This window comes from Saccostrea cucullata, unplaced genomic scaffold (assembly GCF_032062105.1).
Source record: "Saccostrea cucullata isolate Sc308-1 unplaced genomic scaffold, CSIRO_AGI_Scuc_v1 ctg717, whole genome shotgun sequence".
Taxonomy (NCBI): Eukaryota; Metazoa; Mollusca; class Bivalvia; order Ostreida; family Ostreidae; genus Saccostrea; species Saccostrea cuccullata.
The window spans coordinates 26,560-51,601 of NW_026918951.1; the positions used below are offsets into that span (position 1 = coordinate 26,560).

A 25,042-nucleotide genomic window follows, 5' to 3' on the forward strand; every position below is an offset into this window, starting at 1 on the left:
AATATATGCCATGTGTCTGAGTTACGTAATTTATCAATTCTTTGTCAATTATGATGTATAATATCTAGTTTTGGATGACTAACCAAAAAATGAGCAATGTTATACAGCATCATGAAGGACCTTGCTCAACTCTAAACTGGAAGGAAAGTGTTAATCACCAGAGTGATGGGTCATATATCTTATATCATACACAAATGTATCTCTTATATATGGAATCAGTTTTAATGAAGGGTTTTATGTCTGTCTATTTATTGCATGTCAGGGGCAAATTAGAACTTGGGTTGTGTTTTAGAGCCAATCTGATTAAAATCAGATTCTTTGATCAGCTCACATAGATGGTTACACAACCTTGTGTAGCGATCTATGTGAGCAGATCAAAGGATCTGATTTTAATCAGATTGGTTTTAGAGCATGAAGACAATCTTGAAGGGAGGAGTATAATGATTTGGGCAATGGATATTGGCCTTGGAGAGCACATTTTCTTAGAGCACCTGACTAGAGATACAGGGGTATGGGGTTTGATTCCAGGTTTGGCAATACATTTTCTCTTTAGTTTGTTAAATAATTTGGTGCCATTGACCATCCTTTAGTTGCAGTTGAAAATCTTGTCTAGGGCAAAAAGAAACTGGGATGTACTTCTTTCAGGGCAAACTAATCCAATTTAAGAATGAGGAATGTGGGTTTCATTCCCTGTCATGCCATACAGTTTATCCTTTCCTGTTATTTACAATTATTGAGTTAATTACACAATTTATGATCTAGATATATCAATATGCAAATGATATGAGATATTTTTCTCCAAGTCCAAAAAAAACTTTTTGTTAGTGTTTAAAGCTTCTTGTTGTTGATATATAGTTTTATACATGTACAGTGATATATATACAGTTTATATACAGTCAAACTTCGTTATCTCAAACCTGATGGGACTGAGAAAAAACTTCGAGATATCCGAGGATTCGAGATATCAAAGGTTAAATACTGGAACGACTTTACTTTACCGGTCCCCAGAAAACGCGCTAAAATGTTGTGTCGCCGAAGGCGACTTCAGTATATATGAGATCGCGTGAGCGATCGAAAAAAAATTTAAATACGAGGTTTTTTGGCCTTTTGACCCCAAAATTGAATTCTACGGTTAAAAGTTTAGTTTAAAACTTTGTTTTTAAACAAAGTTTTTAACCTCGTTCTCTGAAAAAAATTAATAAATAGTTGTTTATTCATGGAAAAAATCGACAAAGAATAATTCTGAACGAAGCGCGTGCGGCGCATGCTTAATGTCATTTCTTTCGGACTTAGCCAATCTTCCATGTAAACAAACGAAGGAAATGCATATGAATCTGAATTATGATCTTGGAAAAATTACAGAAACAACTGAATTTCTTAACTTAACTAAATTCTAAAAGAACGATTCACTAACCCTAATCCATCGTATGGTATGCAAGGACTAAGACGTTCAGACGAAATCTCCCGGGCAGATGCTAAACTAACCCTAATCAGTCGAATAATGTGCGAGGACTAACCCTAATTTCTCGGATGGACGCGAGACTAACCCTAATCAGTCGAATACTAGTGCAAGGACTAACCCTAATCTCTCAGGTGGGTGCAAGACTAACCCTAATCAGTCGAATAGTGTGCAGATTTAACCCATTTCAGTTGAGTGACGTAGTTGTTACGTCATAGTCCAATGAGCGCGAGGATCTTGCGGATCTGGGGACCGGTAAAGTAAAGTCTACCAAATAATAATTGATAGAGTACCTGTGTCTAGAGTCACTGAGAATGTTTCTAAGTGAATTAAGTTTTTAGTTGACCAAAGATGTGAGGGGTGGATGTGGTGGGTAGGGATCGATTTTGCTGGGCATCTGTCCTCCCAACCTTCTTTTTTGGGGAACAAAAAATTGTTATTTAAATTTAAAGATAAAATATTCAATAAAACCTCCTTCTTCTATCTGTTATTGAGCTTAAAATCTCACAAATCGAATATTGATTTTGGAGTCATAAACCGGAACTTTTATTCGTCATAATTCGGATACTATGAATACCGGAAACGCTACTTTACCCCGCGAAACTGTCCACAAGTAAACAAAGACAAGAAAATGCCCAAAAGAAGAAACCCGTTTGGTGAAGGATCACCCCTTCAGCTAAAATCTCACATTGGCAATAAGGAATTAAACGCTGGAGTTAGCGGAGAGCAGAATCTTAAAGCTGTGTATGGTAAGTGATTTATTGAATGGTTGGTTACCTATCATTGCAATGTCAAAAACGAAAACGACGTTTTTCCATTTGTGTATTGACAAACCATAGGATTAGAACAAGAAATATGGGAGTACTGATTCACTATGTTTTGTTCTCTATTTGAAATGACTTGTCATGTTGAATACTCGCAGTCACATTAACTTCCTCTATCAATATGTGAATAGTGTAACGAAACCGAGGGTATCGTGTAATAAACTCGTGGGCCGCTATTGGTTTTTCTGGTCACTGGTCGAGATTTGATGGTAACGTTGGTCACAGTTTATATAATGGTTAATAACCAATTTTTGGTCACTTAATTGGTTAACAGAATGACCAACTTTTGGTCACTTCTTTGGTTGACGTAATGACCAACTTTTGGTCACTTATTTGGTTGACGTAATGACCAACTTTTGGTCACTTAATAGGTTGACGTAATGACCAAATTTTGGTCACTTTAAACAATGTTTGTTAGGAATAACACTTGTTAAAAGTTGATAACATTTATTAAGACGATCAAATGGTTCACTTATAAACACACAAAATGGTACACTGTAACTTGGTTGGTACAACGTTATTTGGTTAACAAAAAGGTGACCAACCGATGGTCAATACAGGACGTTCCTACTAACTTGGTCCCCTTAATGGTTTCGTATACATAGACTTGGTACCGTCTTATAACCGAAGTATACGGAGTCGTTACCCAAAGTGACTTACGTCACTTTTCCCTTACCAGGGAAGGCTGTGTGCTGAGTCACTCCCCACAGCCGACTGAAGTCAGAACCCAAAACAGCTGGTTTATATAGACAAAAGTTGTTATGATGACGTAAGAGACAATCAGAAACCTATTACGTCACAATCAATGCAATCAGTAAGTTAGCGGGTTTTGACCAACAAAATTACCTACTAAATTAATAACGTTGTACCCATTTAAAACATACAAAATACACCACTTTGTCATTAAATCATACATGTTAAATTAATAAAGTCATTAAATCAATTATAATTGTTCATTTCTTTCGTTAACTGTTCATTGACAAATATTTACGGAGTTTATAAACATCGGGTTCAAGTTCCATATATTCCAAACTTGTAAACAAGAGTTAACCCGAATTTCACAGGTACACTTCGTGAAACGTAACATTACCCCCTTCTTAAGTCGAAACGTCCTCGTTTCGGGGTATTTAATCAATGACTTATTCAAGTCTACTGGTAATGTCTTTCGAGATACGCGTTACACGGATATAATGTCATCTGCTTCACCACAAAACAGCTTCATCTGGTCATGATTCACATATTTTGGTTTCTCAGCTGTAGACTTTCTTACTTTGAATACCGAATCGGACACGGCACTTAACACTGTGTAAGGTCCATTCCAATGAACCTTAAGTTTAGGACATCTTCCTTTGGTCCTTGACTTTGACGCAATCCACACACATTGTCCTGGGGCGTACTTAATCTGGTTTGACTTGGTGCCATACTTTCGTTTCTGGTTATCGGTTGCTTCTATCCATCGGGTGCAATAATCTGAACTGGTAACAACGTCCTTGTTACCCTTCTTGGTCCGTGGTAAAGGACCAAGGATGTCGTTGGCCACTTGTTCCAGTGGTTCCCTAGCTAAACATTGACCCGGTTTTCCTCCGACTTCCCTTGGTTGATTCTTCTTTGAGTCACCAACGGTACAGTCTCTGATATGCTTCTCAGCGTCGTTTGTCTCCTTCTCGTCACGAGGTTCACATAGTTGTCGGTCATCATTATCATGGTGTAAAGCTTCTTGTACGCAAATTTTGAACACAGGATTGTGTTCACTCTTAAGGTTACATGGTAATTTATTCTTTCCCAATGTAAGAGTTCCTTCACCCAAATTCAATTGACAATTATGCTGTTTCAGAAAATCAAGACCTAAAATCATATCTGACTCAACGTCAGCGACGATCACTTTATGTTCGGTAACTTCCTCATCAATACAAATTTGAAGTTCAGTCTGACCTTCTGGTACAACTAAATCACCGTTAGCCATTTGTAAGTTACTACAGTTTGGAACTAATTTAGGTCTCACACATCTTTCTATCGCGTAATATTTCTTTGGGTGGATAACTGTTATAACTGAACCTGTGTCAATGACACAATTAATTTTCACATTGTTAACAAGCACATCAATTGTTAATAAGTTGGTACTGCGAGTATTTGAGTTCTTTATTCCAAAAACATGTGGCCTTTTCTGTTTTGTAGTTGACGTTCGGCCACCGACGTCAACTACTGTGCGTTTCCCTGGTTCTCGGGTTCTCTGACCGTCACGTCTTTTAGGTATTCCGGTTTCCTTTGGTTTCTGTATTTTTCATTTTTTAGGTGCCGTTGTAGTAACCTGCATTCTCTTTTGATGTGACCATCTTTATTGCAGTAGAAACAGGGACCTTTCTTCTTCTTATCTGTGTTTTGGCTGATCATAGCTACTTGGTCTGTTTCATAATAATTTCTCTCGGTATATGCTGGCTCCTCTGTCTGCATACGCACTGCAACTTTATTTCGTCTCCCCCGTGCTTGTTGAAAGGCCTCATATTCCAATGCCAGTCGCACTGCATCTTCTAGGTCTGTAGGTTTTCCTTGAAACACTGCCCATTCCATTTCTTGGTCATTTAAACGTCCGATGAAAGAATCTTTCGTTATCTAGTCACGGAAACCTAGGGGTGCGTTCGGGTATGACATCCTCGTAAGTCGCTTTATGTCTTGCATTAACTCTGTGATCGTTTCGTTTTTCTTCCGTATTCTGCTCTTTAGTTGCGTCTTATAAATTTCTGTTTGGTTTTCTGGGTCAAATCTTGCTGCTAGTACGGTAACAAGGTGACGAAAATTATACCGAGATTCTGGTTGTAGGTCACTCAAAACGCTTAATGCCGGGCCGCGTAGACTGGTAGCCAACTCTAATGCCTTTGTTTCCTCATTCCAGTGGTTCAATTGGGCGATTATGTCGAAATGCACTATATAGTCGTTCCCGTTCATGGTACCATCGAATGTTGCTGGTTTTCTCCCTTTAGGTTCCGGGGCACGCCTGAATCCTTGGTCATAAACTTGTCTTGTATGACCATGATTTGGTACATCGTAATCTAATCTGTACATGGTCGGCCGAAATTCGTTGGTCCTAGCATTGGTAGTATAACTGCGTGATACTGTTGGGTTTGACCAACTTGTCCTTGAATGTTCATAATCACAAAATTCGTCACATGAATTTTTTAGGTACGTATTTCTATATGGGCGATGTTCACTGTGTATTTGGTCATCTTTAGACGTAGTATTGGTACCGGATTGCACGCAATTTTGGTCTACATATTGGTTGTTAGCACTCGTTGGTCTCACTTGAGATTGTAATTGGTTCATTTGGGACTTCAAAGTTTTTAATTCTTGTAGAATTATGTGTAGACTGTCGTTGGTACATGTGTTGACTGCGCTGCCGTCTCCTATCTGGTCGTTGTTATTAACCCGCAAAAGAACTTCTTTGCTTGGAGTACCGTCGATAAACTGTGGTTCTTTTGGTTCTGTATTATGGTCACTTTCCTCCACCAATTTTTCGTTCCTTGACATCTTTGTAATGGTTTAGGTTAACAATTCACGGAATAGCGGATCCCACCGCTGCCACCAATGTAACGAAACCGAGGGTATCGTGTAATAAACTCGTGGGCCGCTATTGGTTTTTCTGGTCACTGGTCGAGATTTGATGGTAACGTTGGTCACAGTTTATATAATGGTTAATAACCAATTTTTGGTCACTTTTGAAGTGACGTAATGACCAACTTTTGGTCACTTATTTGGTTGACGTAATGACCAAATTTTGGTCACTTTAAACAATGTTTGTTAGGAATAACACTTGTTAAAAGTTGATAACATTTATGAAGACGATCAAATGGTTCACTTATAAACACACAAAATGGTACACTGTAACTTGGTTGGTACAACGTTATTTGGTTAACAAAAAGGTGACCAACCGATGGTCAATACAGGACGTTCCTACTAACTTGGTCCCCTTAATGGTTTCGTATACATAGACTTGGTACCGTCTTATAACCGAAGTATACGGAGTCGTTACCCAAAGTGACTTACGTCACTTTTCCCTTACCAGGGAAGGCTGTGTGCTGAGTCGCTTCCCACAGCCGACTGAAGTCAGAACCCAAAACAGCTGGTTTATATAGACAAAAGTTGTTATGATGACGTAAGAGACAATCAGAAACCTATTACGTCACAATCAATGCAATCAGTAAGTTAGCGGGTTTTGACCAACAAAATTACCTACTAAATTAATAACGTTGTACCCATTTAAAACATACAAAATACACCACTTTGTCATTAAATCATACATGTTAAATTAATAAAGTCATTAAATCAATTATTGTTCATTTCTTTCGTTAACTGTTCATTGACAAATATTTACGGAGTTTATAAACATCGGGTTCAAGTTCCATATATTCCAAACTTGTAAACAAGAGTTAACCCGAATTTCACAGGTACACTTCGTGAAACGTAACATTACCCCCTTCTTAAGTCGAAACGTCCTCGTTTCGGGGTATTTAATCAATGACTTATTCAAGTCTACTGGTAATGTCTTTCGAGATACGCGTTACACGGATATAATGTCATCTGCTTCACCACAAAACAGCTTCATCTGGTCATGATTCACATATTTTGGTTTCTCGGCTGTAGACTTTCTTACTTTGAATACCGAATCGGACACGGCACTTAACACTGTGTAAGGTCCATTCCAATGAACCTTAAGTTTAGGACATCTTCCTTTGGTCCTTGACTTTGACGCAATCCACACACATTGTCCTGGGGCGTACTTAATCTGGTTTGACTTGGTGCCATACTTTCGTTTCTGGTTATCGGTTGCTTCTATCCATCGGGTGCAATAATCTGAACTGGTAACAACGTCCTTGTTACCCTTCTTGGTCCGTGGTAAAGGACCAAGGATGTCGTTGGCCACTTGTTCCAGTGGTTCCCTAGCTAAACATTGACCCGGTTTTCCTCCGACTTCCCTTGGTTGATTCTTCTTTGAGTCACCAACGGTACAGTCTCTGATATGCTTCTCAGCGTCGTTTGTCTCCTTCTCGTCACGAGGTTCACATAGTTGTCGGTCATCATTATCATGGTGTAAAGCTTCTTGTACGCAAATTTTGAACACAGGATTGTGTTCACTCTTAAGGTTACATAGTAATTTATTCTTTCCCAATGTAAGAGTTCCTTCACCCAAATTCAATTGACAATTATGCTGTTTCAGAAAATCAAGACCTAAAATCATATCTGACTCAACGTCAGCGACGATCACTTTATGTTCGGTAACTTCCTCATCAATACAAATTTGAAGTTCAGTCTGACCTTCTGGTACAACTAAATCACCGTTAGCCATTTGTAAGTTACTACAGTTTGGAACTAATTTAGGTCTCACACATCTTTCTATCGCGTAATATTTCTTTGGGTGGATAACTGTTATAACTGAACCTGTGTCAATGACACAATTAATTTTCACATTGTTAACAAGCACATCAATTGTTAATAAGTTGGTACTGCGAGTATTTGAGTTCTTTATTCCAAAAACATGTGGCCTTTTCTGTTTTGTAGTTGACGTTCGGCCACCGACGTCAACTACTGTGCGTTTCCCTGGTTCTCGGGTTCTCTGACCGTCACGTCTTTTAGGTATTCCGGTTTCCTTTGGTTTCTGTATTTTTCATTTTTTAGGTGCCGTTGTAGTAACCTGCATTCTCTTTTGATGTGACCATCTTTCTTGCAGTAGAAACAGGGACCTTTCTTCTTCTTATCTGTGTTTTGGCTGATCATAGCTACTTGGTCTGTTTCGTAATAATTTCTCTCGGTATATGCTGGCTCCTCTGTCTGCATACGCACTGCAACTTTATTTCGTCTCCCCCGTGCTTGTTGAAAGGCCTCATATTCCAATGCCAGTCGCACTGCATCTTCTAGGTCTGTCGGTTTTCCTTGAAACACTGCCCATTCCATTTCTTGGTCATTTAAACTTCCGATGAAAGAATCTTTCGTTATCTGGTCACGGAAACCTAGGGGTGCGTTCGGGTATGACATCCTCGTAAGTCGCTTTATGTCTTGCATTAACTCTGTGATCGTTTCGTTTTTCTTCCGTATTCTGCTCTTTAAATGCGTCTTATAAATTTCTGTTTGGTTTTCTGGGTCAAATCTTGCTGCTAGTGCGGTAACAAGGTGACGAAAATTATACCGAGATTCTGGTTGTAGGTCACTCAAAACGCTTAATGCCGGGCCGCGTAGACTGGTAGCCAACTCTAATGCCTTTGTTTCCTCATTCCAGTGGTTCAATTGGGCGATTATGTCGAAATGCACTATATAGTCGTTCCAGTTCATGGTACCATCGAATGTTGCTGGTTTTCTCCCTTTAGGTTCCGGGGCACGCCTGAATCCTTGGTCATAAACTTGTCTTGTATGACCATGATTTGGTACATCGTAATCTAATCTGTACATAGTCGGCCGAAATTCGTTGGTCCTAGCATTGGTAGTATAACTGCGTGATACTGTTGGGTTTGACCAACTTGTCCTTGAATGTTCATAATCACAAAATTCGTCACATGAATTTTTTAGGTACGTATTTCTATATGGGCGATGTTCACTGTGTATTTGGTCATCTTTAGACGTAGTATTGGTACCGGATTGCACACAATTTTGGTCTACATATTGGTTGTTAGCACTCGTTGGTCTCACTTGAGATTGTAATTGGTTCATTTGGGACTTCAAAGTTTTTAATTCTTGTAGAATTATGTGTAGACTGTCGTTGGTACATGTGTTGACTGCGCTGCCGTCTCCTATCTGGTCGTTGTTATTAACCCGCAAAAGAACTTCTTTGCTTGGAGTACCGTCGATAAACTGTGGTTCTTTTGGTTCTGTATTATGGTCACTTTCCTCCACCAATTTTTCGTTCCTTGACATCTTTGTAATGGTTTAGGTTCACAATTCACGGAATAGCGGATCCCACCACTGCCACCAATGTAACGAAACCGAGGGTATCGTGTAATAAACTCGTGGGCCGCTATTGGTTTTTCTGGTCACTGGTCGAGATTTGATGGTAACGTTGGTCACAGTTTATATAATGGTTAATAACCAATTTTTGGTCACTTAATTGGTTAACAGAATGACCAACTTTTGGTCACTTCTTTGGTTGACGTAATGACCAACTTTTGGTCACTTATTTGGTTGACGTAATGACCAACTTTTGGTCACTTAATAGGTTGACGTAATGACCAAATTTTGGTCACTTTAAACAATGTTTGTTAGGAATAACACTTGTTAAAAGTTGATAACATTTATTAAGACGATCAAATGGTTCACTTATAAACACACAAAATGGTACACTGTAACTTGGTTGGTACAACGTTATTTGGTTAACAAAAAGGTGACCAACCGATGGTCAATACAGGACGTTCCTACTAACTTGGTCCCCTTAATGGTTTCGTATACATAGACTTGGTACCGTCTTATAACCGAAGTATACGGAGTCGTTACCCAAAGTGACTTACGTCACTTTTCCCTTACCAGGGAAGGCTGTGTGCTGAGTCGCTCCCCACAGCCGACTGAAGTCAGAACCCAAAACAGCTGGTTTATATAGACAAAAGTTGTTATGATGACGTAAGAGACAATCAGAAACCTATTACGTCACAATCAATGCAATCAGTAAGTTAGCGGGTTTTGACCAACAAAATTACCTACTAAATTAATAACGTTGTACCCATTTAAAACATACAAAATACACCACTTTGTCATTAAATCATACATGTTAAATTAATAAAGTCATTAAATCAATTATTGTTCATTTCTTTCGTTAACTGTTCATTGACAAATATTTACGGAGTTTATAAACATCGGGTTCAAGTTCCATATATTCCAAACTTGTAAACAAGAGTTAACCCGAATTTCACAGGTACACTTCGTGAAACGTAACAATAGTTATGCTACATGGAATTTTAATTCCAGAGGCCCTTAATTATTGGGACCCATGACAGTGAGATTTGAAGGGTTGACTTCAGTCACGTACTGGGAAAAAATTCAAATCTTGACAGGTTTTCTTCTTTTAGAGACTCTCAATCAATAAAGTTGAGCCTTTCGGAAATTTGGTGCAAACAACTAACAATGTGTATTTGAGGTGTCAACTGACTCTTTTCTGTTTATATTATGATTACCTGTCTACTAAATTCTACTCCAGTTTGATTGGTGCTTCTCAATGAAAGATGTAAGCCCCCTCCTCCTCCCCCCCCCCCTAAAATTCAGTTTGTCAGGGATCCCACAGTAATGAGTTGGCATAGGACCCCCAACATTGTGGGGATGAGTTAAAATAACTATCATACAAATTCCTAAAGACGTTAACAAACACATTCACTACAACTATGGACATATCACAAAACTTCATTAACTCCTATTCATAATCATATGTGTATACAGGGACCTATATACTAACGGGATAGACAACTCTTGCAAGTCTCGCGATATCTCGTAAGTTGGTTAAAATTACTCTATTTGAATTGTATTTCTATTAAATTTTAGTTTTTCACTTTTTCCAGAGAGGACAAAAAATATGCTTTTCAATGGGGTTCAGACATTGTACCATTCTGACACAGTGACCGCTGATGCCAATTGTAATCTGCCATTTATCACCAACTACAATACAATGGATGCCACATCCCAGGTTCCTGGTCAGCTGGTTATAGACCATGAGGGTCAACTGACCGTTCCATCAGCATTGAATAGGGCCCAAAATGAAGACATGGAAACCAGCCAGCCAACAGCATTTGGACTAAACAACAGTTCCGGTACATTTGATTTTTCAAAGGGTAAGCTCACACACACCACTAGAGCTATAGGAAATCTTAGAAATCTGTAAATCTAAGCAATTATCTTACAGTAACATTTTCTATGAAAAATGACAAATGATAATTCAGTTAATCAGGAATTTTTCATAGAACATTTAAGTTGATAGTTTTCTTCACTCTGTGTTCATTATGATGTAAATTTATAGGTAAAAAGCCAGTAGAAAGAAGGCGGCTTCCCTCAGATGAACGATGTAACTTCTGTGAGAAAGCTCTGAGTAATGAGCAGTCCTTACAGTGCTGTAACTGTCAGAGAAACTTCTGTCAGCTTTGTTCTGTCCTAAAGTGAGTATCGTAATTTTATCATCAGAGTTCCCGAAACGCACCGGTCCACCGGGGATCCCCGGTAAACTTTGAATGGGACCGGTAAAATCTTAATTTTATCGGTCAAAATGTCCGATGGTTTTTTTTTACAGACTGTATAACGTTTACATATAATCTTAACAAAATCATTTAATTCAATTGTCCTGACAATAAACAAATGCAAAACTAAAGGAATGAAAAAAACGTCAGGGGCGCGCCAGATCTTGTTTAAATAAAATGTAGACGGTGATTGTCTAATATAAAAAGCTACATATTAAAATAATAATTTCCATAAGTCTGGGAGGAAAAACAGTTTTAAAAACACTGTCAAACAAATATTTTCCCTCTGATAAATATATGCACTCTGTAGTTCTGACAGTAAAAAAATGTGACAATCTACTTTCGTTTTGAAGGACGAATTTGCAGGGTTGCAAGAGTTGCCTGCTATTTCTGCTTGATTACAGACAATTTGTTACCATTTATTATTTTCTCTATAATTTAATCTATTAGCATGATAATATTATACCAACTTCTGGATTTTTTTTAATGTATTTGATAGCATTTAAAATACATGCGCGTTTTTCCCCTTTTCTAAAAATAGCGGACTGACTTGAATGTAGTAAAACGACAACAAATTCACTTAAAATCATCATTTTCCTGATAAATTTGCATATCTTTATATCATTAGTACATATTTTTAACTGTGTGGAGGTTGTATAATAAATTTTAACTAGTCAGAAATATCGGACGTTTTCCAGGCTTTTTAAAACGAGTTTGATATTTTACGTAATATTTTTCCTGGCACATAAAATACCAAAATCCAAAATCCAAAAGAAAAAAGCCTGGAAAACAACATATATTTCCCACTAATTCCAAACAATCAACCAAGAGTTGTCATGTTGCAGATTTTATTTTTAAAAAAAATAAAAAAAATCTGTCAGAAAGGACATAATAATTTTATACGATGAATTAAGCGTTGGTCATCACACACCGTCGGCGACGTCAAATCCTGCATACACAGGCCTTATAGAAAATATTTTAATAATTTTTTTTAAAAAAATCTGCATTTGCCATCTTTTTATTTACACATATTATTTATTATATCGTTACAATTTCCAATCCTATAATATGTTAAATTTACATACAAAAAATTAATGTCCGGTAAATTTTACAACTGTCCGGTGAATTTTGAATATTTACAGGACAATTGTCCGACATATTTTTGACTAGTTTCGGGAACTCTGTATCATAATAACATGTAATGTAATTGTACTGCAGCATCATACATTTATATTTTATCATTGATTTCATGTCCATCAGTTCTTACTGAATTGTAATTTTCTGCAGATGAATTTTTTTATTCTCTTGAATTTAAAGTTCTGATCCCATCTTTCAACCAGTTAGTGTATTATTATATTAATACATGTTTTTCCTCTAAAATAGCAATAAATTTGAAAAAAAGAGTTATATCTCTTAGAAAAGATCCCTAGTTATGCACATAAATTATCTGTTTCTCAGTTATGATGAAAGTTTTGAGAGAGTTTTCTGCTTGGGATGTTCAGCATAGATAGAGGCTTCTCTGGATGGCTTTACATGAATTCCATTAGACCTCAGTACTCCATTGATCTTCCAAGTTTTACAATATGCAGAATTTATACTGATGCAACAATGTTACAGTTTTCTACACAATAATTTGACAATGTAGAAAGACCCCTCAATATAACAGTAACTCACTGTTTGGCGTGACTCAACTCGTTGAATTGTGTATCAAGTGACGCATCGATGGAAAAGCAAACGTTGAAATTACATTTGTACTTGAAAGGATTGTATATTATTTTTGAATAAGAAGTACATGTATGCATACCTGTATACATGTTGTGTGTTTTCTTGATGAAAAATTTTTCTTGAAAAACAGCAGTGCGTTGTGCCATGCAACAGTAGTTGTCAGTGACTTTTTTCTGTTAGTTTTTTTGCTGGATTTGTGAGAAATCTGGAGAAGCTGATCTTCAGTTAGACCTTATTCTTTTAAAATGAAGATTTTGCTTTCATTCTTTGAATCATTTTGCTATTATTGTAAAAGTGAATATTTATATGTGGATAAAATTTTGTAGTTCCATTGAACAACATTTTATTACGGAGGTTATGCTTGTGAATTGAATTTGCAAAATATAAGTTGGTTTGTATAATAGTATGAAAGGATTCAAGTGATGGTAAATTTTGGAACCTTACTAATTGCAGAATTTGCCTAAAAATTCGCCATACAAATATTTACAGTAAGACATATGACAAGATTGCTTTGCATTACAAGGGATTTCCATTGGAGTTTTACCATGTATTTCATAAGTTTTGGTTGTATTTACAAGTAATTTGTAAAATTGTTAGCTGAAGAATTCTGTCATGTACACTTGCCTTTACAAGTAAAAATAAAAAGTGCTAACATTAACCCATGTAGACCTGTTCCCAGTACTGAGCAACTAATAACCAAACTATCAAAAAATGACTTTTATAGGTACAGTTCATCACCACAGTCAAAAAAGCTTTAATATTAATTGTATAAAATTTATTTTATTTTATGTAATTATTGCCTAGAAAACAAAGTGAGACATCCACGGCTTTAAGTTTTACAAGAGAATCATCATAATACCCACTGTGTTAGCTAGTGCTACTGTTTGTTTATTTAAATCGATTCAATTATGTATATATTTTTTCAATAAATTGTTTATATATTTTGTAGAATTTATTATGCAGAGTGTAATTTAACTTTAAAAATTATGCAAAATGTGCAGCCTTTTTTTTTTTTTGATAGTATAATTGAGGAATGCAAAAGTCATGTTAAATATTTTTAAGATTTTATTGTACATGTACAGTATATTTTGAATTGATTATACATGTCATTGTGTATCTATAAAAGTAGATCGATTTGTCATATTTAGAATAATTATACATGCTCTTCTGTATAAATCACATCGTATAATCATTTTATTATACGATTATGGTAACTATTACTGAATTTGTACTATGTAGCAGTGCTGTAGAAGGTGTGTTGTGAAAATAATGGAGGGTTAGTAATAATCAGACTTTACATTCATACATGTCGGATATAAATACAGAGAGGACTTATATAGGCAGTGGCTGCTGTCCAATCCTGTTATGTTTGTTCATAATAAAATATTGTTTAAATTAAATACTGTTAAGAAATCTTTGTATTAAAGCTATCTATAATTTTTGAATTTATGTGCAATGACTTGTTTGTAACTCTTTATTGATACGGCACTTTAAAGTATCTTAATTACAATAATGTATGAAGCTCTTAGAGAAATGCCAAATTCTGACTTCCTAAAGCAATTAACATTGTAGGCTGCATAGGCTTGTTTAACTCTGTTTGATATCCTCCTTTTCTGTTGACCGATGTTTCTCACATTTGTATTAAACATTTCTACTAGAGAAAAAACACATTTGAAATAAAAATAGCCAAAAACTGAATTTAAGTTGCATTTTCTTTAAACTCTGAAGACATGAAAGAAAACCTTGACAGTTGCCAAGGACATAGCTGCAAGGTCATAGGGTTTGCTTGGAACTATCATTTCTTGCAAAACACAAATTTTTGACTTGATGAACTACAGTAACATAATGCAGCCGCATATTATTTATATGTATTGAAAAGGAGCAAGCTTGCAAAATGGTTTACCAGATCCTTTTTCAGTTGAGTTTTGATTTCAAGCTAGACATATATTTACAATGGATTTCTGTGGATTTTATTATAGTATAAATATGCAATAGATTAGAAGAGTGAAAAGAAGAAGCAGAGACTGCTTATTATCCAGAAGTTTCTAATTGGAGATTGTGTCATGACCTTGACCCAAAGTCATTCCAGCAAGTTCGAAGCCACTTGTAGAAAAAAGTATCAGTCTTGTCTGGGCTATAATTGTTATGGAGAATCAATGGATGCACACACTTGGTACAAAGATTATGTTCTCTAAATTTGTCAAGACATAGACCCAAACTTAACAAAAAAAAGTGTGGGCCCCTTTATGCTAGTACACATTCAGTTTGTACACTGACAGCTATCATGTACAGAGATTACGCAGAAACTAATCCCTGCATCCTTCATGAAGATGCATAGACTTGTCATTTATTTTACAAAAGATAAGCATGGCAAGTATCCAATCGCAAATATACATGTACTCCACTTCGCAATATCAAACAATCTATCTACAGTAAAACAAACTTATAATGAAGTGACAGGGATGCTTCGTTATGAGCGCAATTCCTTATAGCCAATAAGGTTACAATACTTGTATATTTCTAAGACACAGGGAATAAGAATCACTTCACTATAAACGTCAATTCGTTAATATAAGCGTGTTTTACTATACTACAACCATGTGATATATGTCCTTCCAATAAAGGTCGCAACTGCAAGGCGTCATGCGATATTTACATATTATGATAGCAATAACGTAAGGCAAATTATACATGTATGTAAAGATGGGAAATTTTTTTCCCACAGACCCTTGCAATCTCTTCCTTAAGCTGTCATGAATAACAACCACTGATTTCACATTAATGCATAAATTTATTAAATTATCTAATATAAAACAATTTGTTCATGGCAACTAAGGCATTTGTAAATAAAAGGGAATCAATACAAAATATTGCATTCAGACTGTGTATTTCAGTAAACCAGTCTGGCTAAACAACCGTAATATGCTTGAAGCATAACTAAACAAACAAACAATGGAAATATACAGGCACACCAACATCCATTACCTCAATGGAATGCATTCAATAAATCTAAATTTCTTCAACAATTCAAAGCAGTGTGAGAGAATGAATACAAAATTGTATCACAACTTCTAATTTAATTAACATAATAAGTATGTTAACTGTTTAGTTTATTGTCATTCACCCTGGAATTTGACGGAGAATGAAACTCTTGAACAACCAAACAACCAAGTAATGTGACTCAGTCACTAACAAAAGGCAATAAATGCTACAATACAACCGTGGCTTAAAAATGCTTCCTCGTATGCTTAAAAATAACACTTAAGAAAATGACATGGAATTGAGGGTAAAAAAAACACAATATCAATTTGAACAGTTGGTTTTTTTTTTTTTTACAATAGTCTGGTTTTCTTTTAATTTTAAATTGCTTCTTTACTCCTTGCTATATTTCTTTATGTTCCTTTGTAGAAAGCTAACAGTATGATATTTGAATTATGATGAGACCTAACAGATCGTAGCAAACGTACCATAAATATCACGAAAATTTAAATACAACAGCACACGAAAAAAAAGAGCAAACAGTAGGGATATATATACACATAGATTTTCTGCAACGTTATGAGTACTGAGTATGTTTCCTCAAGTAAAATGAATGTGTAGTATTTTAAAAATTAAATTTTTTATCTAATTTGACAAGAAAAAGTTAACAGTTTTCATTAATAAATTTAAAGGTCATAGAAAGCTGAAAATGTTCATTACATCAATGTTCATATACAGGAATTTTTAAGGATAGAAAAACAATGAATGTAAAAAGTTAATATCTACTTTAATATCTAATGCCACTAACGCATGATCACAGCCAGCAAAAAGCACTACCGTATGTATCACAGAGTCAGAAAACTGGTTTAATGGGTAACATTCTTCTCACAAAAGTGTGATTTGTGTAAATGTATCATAGTCACAACAAACTTGGATAACATTTATTCCAATGTACTCTTAATGAGCCAAGATTATTCAAGTGAAAGATACTTTTTCCTCCTTTTTCCATTTTCTTTGAGTAACAATTGCCATACAAAATTGAAAAGTTACATATTAATATATGCAGAACAATTATACTTTAATGAATGATTTCCTCTAAAATATTTTCTGATATCACTAAGAAATGTTTGCCATTTACATCAGAACAAAAAGAACTTGAGAACGTTACAATTCAATGATAAATTGTACCAGGCAATGTTATAAAAAAGAAGTTTCTGAGACTAGAATAAAATTGTTTGGACAAAAAATTTGCAATGGAAGTCTCTTTTAATTAAAAATTGACATATATAAAGAGCCTGAAGCCTCAAAAGAATTCGTCAGCAGTTCCCAGTTCTTCACAGTCAGATTCTATGGAAGCCTGGTCATCCTTTATGACCTGAGGCTTTGCGATTGGTTGGAAGCCAGCTAATTCGCTGCGGATCCGCTCTATTTCCTGGAGATATTCCCGCTTCTCTCGTCCGGATAATCCAGGTGAGTCGGAGCAACTGTCGTCATCTGGATACAGGGCCTTGTGCATCACTTTAAAAAGGAAGTTTGTTTTTAAAAAACCAACGAAGGCCACAATGTACAAATCTCCCAAGAATCAATTTGAATACTCTCTTTAACTGCATATGTATTTTACATCAAACCTCCTCAAAATGAATTCTGAATAAAAATTGTCAATTTTGCTCTCCCAACTTTTTGACAATTACGAGTTACTTCTTGCAATCAAATAATAAAATCCTTATCAAAACAGACACATTTTCCTCAATTTTCCTTCTAAAAATTCTAATTATAATGTCAATTACTGCATTGGTCTTACTGTGAATTCTATGCTCGGTTTTCCTCAGATTGGTGAGGATGGCTGCTAGCTCCTGATTGGCTGCCTTCCAGCCAGGAATATCACTATTGGATGATGATTGGTTCAGAATATCATCAATAGGAGAGGGAGATGATGTATCCTCAATTCTCTGATCCAACCTATCATAACAGATAAAATCCATATAACAGTTTATCAACAATTTACAAAACTAACAGGTTCAGTCACCATTTGAAGATACACACATTATTGTATTTGATTTTGAAACTTGTATAAGGACTCCACAAAATTTTGTAGTAATGATTAGGGGATTGCTAACTGTATGGTCAATTTCCCAGTTTTGATGCATGCTTTATGAGAGAATAATACATATAATGTTCTGTATTTATTCTTTATAAACCCATTCTAAGACCTTTTCCCATGACTTACTTGAGCTGCATCAGTGTTTTTTCAGTGTTGGTTTTGAGTTTGAGTGACAGCTGGTAGATAGATGACACCAAAATGTTGTCATAAGACTGAAAAATATACAACATTTAAAGTATTTTAAATAATAACAAAGTACCAAAAAAAGTCAAGCACCTGCTTTTATCATGTATAACTTTTTAACTAAAAAAATTAAAATGAAAACTAATGCCCAAACCAAATACTTTTTCAAGAAATCTTAACAGACTTTAAAACCCTAAATTTTTAAAATTTGAAATGACAATAAAGAAGCCATTGCAGTTAATTTGTACTACAATGTTTGATTGTTTCTAGAATTCTAAATCATAAAATATGGGTTACATAAAGCAGTATATGTGTATATATTATTTTAATATATAAATATCATATACAATATGAAATAGAAAGAAATAAACATGTACATGGCAAAGATATACATGAATGTAGCAGAGAGATTCAATTGTTGGTAAATATCTTTTGCAATAGTAGTATATTTTTCTTCCATATTTTTTTGGGACCATCACCAGAAATTCAAAATTTAGGAAATCAGATTCTGCCCTCACCAATATTATCAAAATTCTATATTCCCTGATACCTCATTAATTCGTAGTATCATGGTCAATTTCTACAACTACTGTTAGCTTGTACATATTTTCAAAATGGTCACAAAGAAAAAGTCATGTTAAAATGCATGAAGTTCACATTAATAATAAAGAATATCATAAGATTTGAAAGGAAATTCCCATCTGCATTCCATAAAAATGGAATCTATATAATTCCCTCAGATATATATTTATCACAAAACTACACAACCAAATAAAATCACAAGTAAATCATCAGAAATATTAAACTAGTGCACCCCCCCAAAAAAAAATCATTGTCTGAACAGATAAATATTTGGATGATTCAAAAGGTTCCACACTGTATATACATTGTATACATTTTACTTTAAAATGTATCACCAAACTTCAGAATCATTTAAATGAAAATGAAGTCCAATTTAATCAGGCTTTCAAGTCAATTTTCCACCCACATTTTCCTAAAAATTGTGTAATTAGAGTGATAAAAAACAATAAATAAATATCTTGCATACATGTAACATATATTGAAACTTCAGCACTATATAAAATATCAAATACACATATATACAGAAATGCTGACTATGGTACACTCATTCACACAAGTAATATGTTATGAAACTGACTGACAAATATTTGACAGATGCAGGAGTAGTTATGGATGGGTACTGGTGTGTATAATATATACATGGTCTACAGTGGGCCTAAGTAGCCCCACTTTGCACCTGTATTAGATTAGCGAGAGAAAATCAAAAGCACTAGGTCACGATTCAAATACTGGAGATTCTGTGGAAACTTGTGTTAGCTGCCATTCTATTAAAACTCAAAATGAAATCTACAGTATTAATTGGTTATAGGAGTAGATTAATTGAAATGATGATTTTTAAGGTAATTAATGCCTAACCTACTGTTGGCTCAACTACTGATGCCAGGTTGATGAGCTTATAACTTTTTTTTGTAAAATTTGAAATTCAAATTTTTTCTTTTATAATTAAAATAAGGAAAATTTTATCATTAGTTTTTTTTAAGAAAAACACCTTCCAAATACATGCTCAAACTCCCTCAACACCAATGAAATTCAAAACAAAAAGAGGAAAATAAGCTTGAAAATAAAGAGTCCTTTATAAACAGACAAAATTCAAACAAGCTGGTAGTGTTGAGTATACTCAGGGGGCAATTCTGCGGGACAAACCTGCTGCACTGGAGGCTCGAGCTGAGCTTTGTGTCTGGTGACTCCATGTCGAGTCTCGTAACTCTCAAAGGAGTTTCGCTTTTTAAATACAGACAAGGGCATTAAAGGGGGAGAGGGGACAGAGTTCTGGGGCGGTGGGGTGAATGCCGATTTATAGCGTCCGCTGCTTAGGTCCTAAAAACATAATGACAGTATTTAGATGGCTGATAGGCATAAAGCAAAAGGATTTTTTCAAAAAACCTAAAACCTTTTTCCAAAATTAAATAATGAGCCCCAACAAACAAGCTATATCATGAATTGTTAATGTTTAGTTTATACATGTACCATACCACTTTAAGTAAGGTATATACTGCTACATTTAAAACCACAACATCTAAAACAATGGGGGTAATGTTCACAACAATATCTCTTCATAAAATGACTCATAAATGAAGTTGAATTTATCAAGAAGGGTAACCTATGACTCACTATATTTAAATATTTGTATACAGGAAAAATAAGAACATGTAAATATACCTGAGTTGACTTGACAATCATGCTACTCTCCTCCTCCTCTGTACTTAAGATTCGACTGGACTGTGACCTTCCTGAGTAGGGGATGAAGCTTCTTTGATACACATTGTCTGTCATTGAGCCTGTTCCTTCACTGGCACAACTCAACTCATCTGGACTCGACACCGAGTCCTTCTTCTGAAGAGCTTGCCTCCTGTACTTCTGCAGCTCAGCTGTGTTGGTGAAGGAGGCTGACCTGATCATTTTGGGTTTACCCTGGTTATCCATCTTGACCTTGACATCCTTAGCTTTGGCCTTGGCCTCTGCCACTGCCTTTCTGGGGTCATACTCCTTCCTCCTCTTCCAAGCTGCCTTCTCAGCAGATCTGGGGGAATTGGATCGACTTGAGGCAGACGTAACACTACTTCTGTTACTATTAATACCAGTGACTGAAAGACCATAGGTGGGGGTGGTTTTTAACTTTGATTTTACAGACTTAAAATCAGGTTTGCGTGAAGGAGTATTGCTACTCTCTATGTTTATAGAGTCCTGTGAACTCAACGATCTGTTCAACTTGAGACTGTAACGTCCACCATCACTTCTGTTAAAAACATTAGACAAGCTTCCTGAAGATTGATTGCTGGATGCTTTTTGAGCAATTTTAGCACCCAGACTGGCATTACTCCTCGAGGATGACTGAGGACCACCCTCTCTGCTCCTCTGTACAATAGCAGCCCCTAAACTCTCTTTGCTCCTCGCAGAGTCTTGTTTAGTGTAGGGGTAACTGAGTCTGTTGGCAGCCTTCATGGATCGCGTGGGGGTGGAACTTTTTACAGAACGTGAAGAACTTGCAGAAGACACATTAGTCAGTGACACAGCCTCTGAGACCCCTGAACTAGGAGTATCAGGGACTTCTCCGTCTGCCCTTGCTCTCCTCAACTGGAAAGCCCTGTTGGGTCTTGTCATACTTATTGTACCCTTGCCCTTTGACCCTGATCGATTAAAACTAACCCCAGTATCACTGCACTCACTGGTTCTGTCAATAGATTGGTTGAGATCACAATTTTCACTTAAAACATCTGAAACTACTGAGTTTTCAGGAGGTGTAACATTTTTGTAGTTCCTATCTCGGAATGCTTGAAGTCTCTCACTGGCCGAGCTATTTCGAGACACGGGTTTATGTTGCTGAAAACCCCTGGTCTTTGCCAGAGATTCCCGAGGACTAGTATATAAATTAGATTTTAAAAATCCCTCATGTCCATTTACAAGTGCTGCTGTGCTTTCTGTGTCAGACAAATTATCACCATCATCCTGAACATGTCCATTATGAAGACCACCTGACTTTGAATCCATGCGAGCCTCCATGGCTGCCATGACAGTTTGTGTATCTTTCAACAGAACTTCGGTATCAACACTAGCAGTACTTCTTGAGGTGGTTTTCGGAGTTGAAAACTCATCAGTTTGTGTCACAGATGTCACTTCTGATTCACTGTCAAATTTTGTTCTCGATATTGATTCTGTGTCTGTGCCCTCAGAACGTTTTACCACATGACTAGATATTGTGACAGCCTTCTGCTTGTCAGCGATGTTGTTGTTTTCTCCGTATCTGGGAGTGGAGGGGCACCTGGGACTCTGACTGTCCGTGCTCTGACTTAATCGAGAACTACAGTTACTCCCGTCCGGACTTTTACCAGGAATTGTGGGTAATCTCCTGCCCGTGCCTGGTCGTTTCCTACTCAAGCCTTTCGAGGGCTTTTTTGAGTCTGGAGACATCATGGTATCTGAAATTATCAATATAAACATTTAAATAATTTCCTCATATAAAGTGTACGATAGCTTACACATAAAGGAACCAGTATGTATCTTAATACAAGTTCAGTGTATAACATTATTTCAAATGTCTCATGTACATAAATTAATATAAATTATCTTTTTTACCACTTTGACAACAAAGCTAAATTAAATCCTTTTTCATTACAGACAAACATTATGATTATGTTAATAGTACTTGGTGAATTCATTATGAGTAATCCCTGTTAACTCCTGAAAAACATTACCACGGCGATCATAAAAGACAAAAATACCTGTACGTCATAAAAAATCTTAATCATCACCTGAGTACTTCAAACCTTATCAAAAGGAAACCTTGATATGTCTTAATGATAAAAAGTGTACCCTGTGTTCTTCCCTTCTTTTATTGTAAATCTACATGTGTTTAATACAGGTGAACAGGATTATTTTTTTATCAAGAAACAGGAAGATATTGGAGAATAGAGACAAATCGTCTGATAAACTTGAGAGACTCAATATTTACCTTTATCGGAGACACTACTACTGGGACTGGTTGGTTCCGATGTCTTACTCTTACTGGTCAGGGCTGCCCATTGGGTCACCCAAGTGGGGGCACTGCTGGGCACTGCATCGCTGGGGTTCTCCTGAAATCAAAAAAATTCAGATAAACATCAGATAATCCCATTATAGGTATACACCTATCCAAAAATAAGTGGATAATTACAAACGTACACAAATGAGTCAGGAAAAATATCTATCAGGTGTAACGTACTTAAATCTAGACAGAGTGGTTCCGAAATCTGATTTTACCTGTATATAGCCCAGAGAGAAAAAATTAAACTCAGCGAACTTTTTTTGCTATGTAATGTACACAGGTCTTTATTATGACAAAAAAATCCTTCAGAATTAATACCCTTCAGCATACACCAGGTTTGGAATAACCTGTATACCTCATTAAGGTATTCAATGCAGCTCTCGTAACAATAGCGTACACTGTCTGAATCTATATACAGCACTCTTACATACCCTCCAGTTCTTATACAGAACATGGAAATTTTATTACGGCTTTCTGAACAAACATTCTGGCAGATCAAAAATACACTACAAATGAGTTTTTGAACTAAAAAATGAAAAAAAAAATGTTGCTTTAGAAATTTAACCACTACACCATGGAAACCTGTCAGATTCTGCAAATACAGTGAAAACTGTCTAATCCGTCACAGCTGTGCAATCCATTTCACTGTGAATTTCAACATTTATTTTCATTCCTAAACTACCATTTCTATTTCTTTGCATTGTGTAATCCAACATCCCACCTGTCTATTCCAATGTAATACCAAAAATTTCCCTCCTTATGCATATCCGATTAAAAAGGTTTCACTGTATTTATTCAACTGTTTAGCAAAAAAGCAGCAAAAAAAAGATCAACACTTATCTCTATTCCGGAGAAACTTTATCATTTAAGACCTGGCACAAACTGATCAAAAATTTTATTTCTACACCCAGAAAGCTGCAAAATTTATGACTACTCCAGACAAGCGGATAAATCACCAGATATATTGTCAAAAAAAGGAGCTAGGTCACATATTTACTGCATCTTTCTGGACATAACTGTCAACCTGTGAAACTATAGTCTAATGGTGAGTAACATACATATAAAGTATATAGTCATAAAAAACACTGAGTTACATGTATCCAATACCAATGCCATGAAGATTCCTCATAAGCATGTCAATCTACAAGTGTCAGGTTACTATAATTGTTGGTTTTATTCAATTGAAAATGCTTAAACATGTTCTGAACTATTTTTTGACAAGTCCTATATTTCTGTATATCTATCAGATTAAGAATTGGTTGTGACTTTTCTGAAAGCCTGCCATTTAAAAAACGATTTCCAAATCTTCCAAAGTAAAGAATGAACCTTTTCCTTTTGTGAAAACTTTGAAGTTGCCATTGTTCAATAACCAATTTACTAATAAGAAAACACAACATGCAAGCCTAGCTTTAATTACTTAATAGGGTTAGAGATTACCCCTTGATAAATTTTGGGCGACGGCCATTTTAACATTCCAAACTCTGCCACATTTCGTCATTTAATTCACGTTTTTAGGAAGTAGGGGGACATGTTTCTTGTTAAATGAGGGGAGAGAATTTCTCATTATGACGTGAACATGCCATTAAATAGGTAAACATGCCCATTAAAGGTTTTCTCTGACCACAAGGATCAAACATTTTATTTCAAATCAGCTGACAATACAGAATTTCTCCCACTAAGATCTAATAGATACCTATGTCTATAGATTTCAGAAGTCTTTCAACTTCATGCAGATTTTGTGTTAGCAATATGCATCAATATAACTTTCAATAACAGGCAAACAAAACCACTTTGTTTCTGTCGACACAAGTGATCACTCATATTACCACTTTCTTTTTCTTGCTAGTAAGTCTTTAACAACAGAATTTTTTTTAGTGAGGCACTTATATACATAAGAACAAAAAATGTGCCTTCAAAAAATTTGGATTATTAACATATTTTACAAACACCAATATATTCTCCACAATTTACCTGACA

General features: G+C 35.7%; 2 protein-coding genes across 9 annotated transcripts in view; one reads left to right on the top strand and one right to left on the bottom strand.

Moving 5' to 3' along the window:
* The first annotated feature begins 2,032 nt into the window (after positions 1–2,032).
* Positions 2,033–14,897, top strand: LOC134276273 (apoptosis regulatory protein Siva-like). The gene is made up of 4 exons (XM_062758533.1): positions 2,033–2,208; positions 10,806–11,075; positions 11,261–11,396; positions 12,933–14,897. The coding sequence occupies exons 1-4, from the start codon at positions 2,091–2,093 to the stop codon at positions 12,979–12,981; spliced, it is 573 nt and encodes a 190-aa protein (XP_062614517.1). The 5' UTR covers positions 2,033–2,090; the 3' UTR covers positions 12,982–14,897.
* A 1,073-nt stretch (positions 14,898–15,970) lies between these two features.
* LOC134276285 (centrosomal protein of 170 kDa protein B-like) overlaps positions 15,971–25,042 on the bottom strand; it is a 42,021-nt gene continuing 32,949 nt past the window's right edge. For 7 of the 8 annotated variants that reach the window (XM_062758563.1, XM_062758542.1, XM_062758550.1 and 4 more), the window contains 6 exons: positions 22,994–23,114; positions 20,704–22,460; positions 20,188–20,361; positions 18,406–18,491; positions 17,980–18,137; positions 15,971–17,696 (listed from right to left, as the gene is read on the bottom strand). In XM_062758563.1, the coding sequence (XP_062614547.1) occupies positions 17,482–17,696; positions 17,980–18,137; positions 18,406–18,491; positions 20,188–20,361; positions 20,704–22,460; positions 22,994–23,114 (2,511 nt within the window). In that variant the 3' untranslated portion in view covers positions 15,971–17,481. The remainder of the gene's footprint in view (positions 17,697–17,979; positions 18,138–18,405; positions 18,492–20,187; positions 20,362–20,703; positions 22,461–22,993; positions 23,115–25,042) is intronic. The other variant, XM_062758570.1, reaches the window with a different exon arrangement.

Coding starts and splice junctions, on each gene's coding strand:
- LOC134276273 (XM_062758533.1), top strand. CDS start 2,091: ATGCCCAAAAGAAGAAACCCGTTTGGTGAAGGATCACCCCTTCAGCTA. Junction 11,076..11,260: donor TACATTTGATTTTTCAAAGG/GTAAGCTCACAC, acceptor GTAAATTTATAG/GTAAAAAGCCAGTAGAAAGA. Junction 11,397..12,932: donor CAGCTTTGTTCTGTCCTAAA/GTGAGTATCGTA, acceptor TCTGTTTCTCAG/TTATGATGAAAGTTTTGAGA.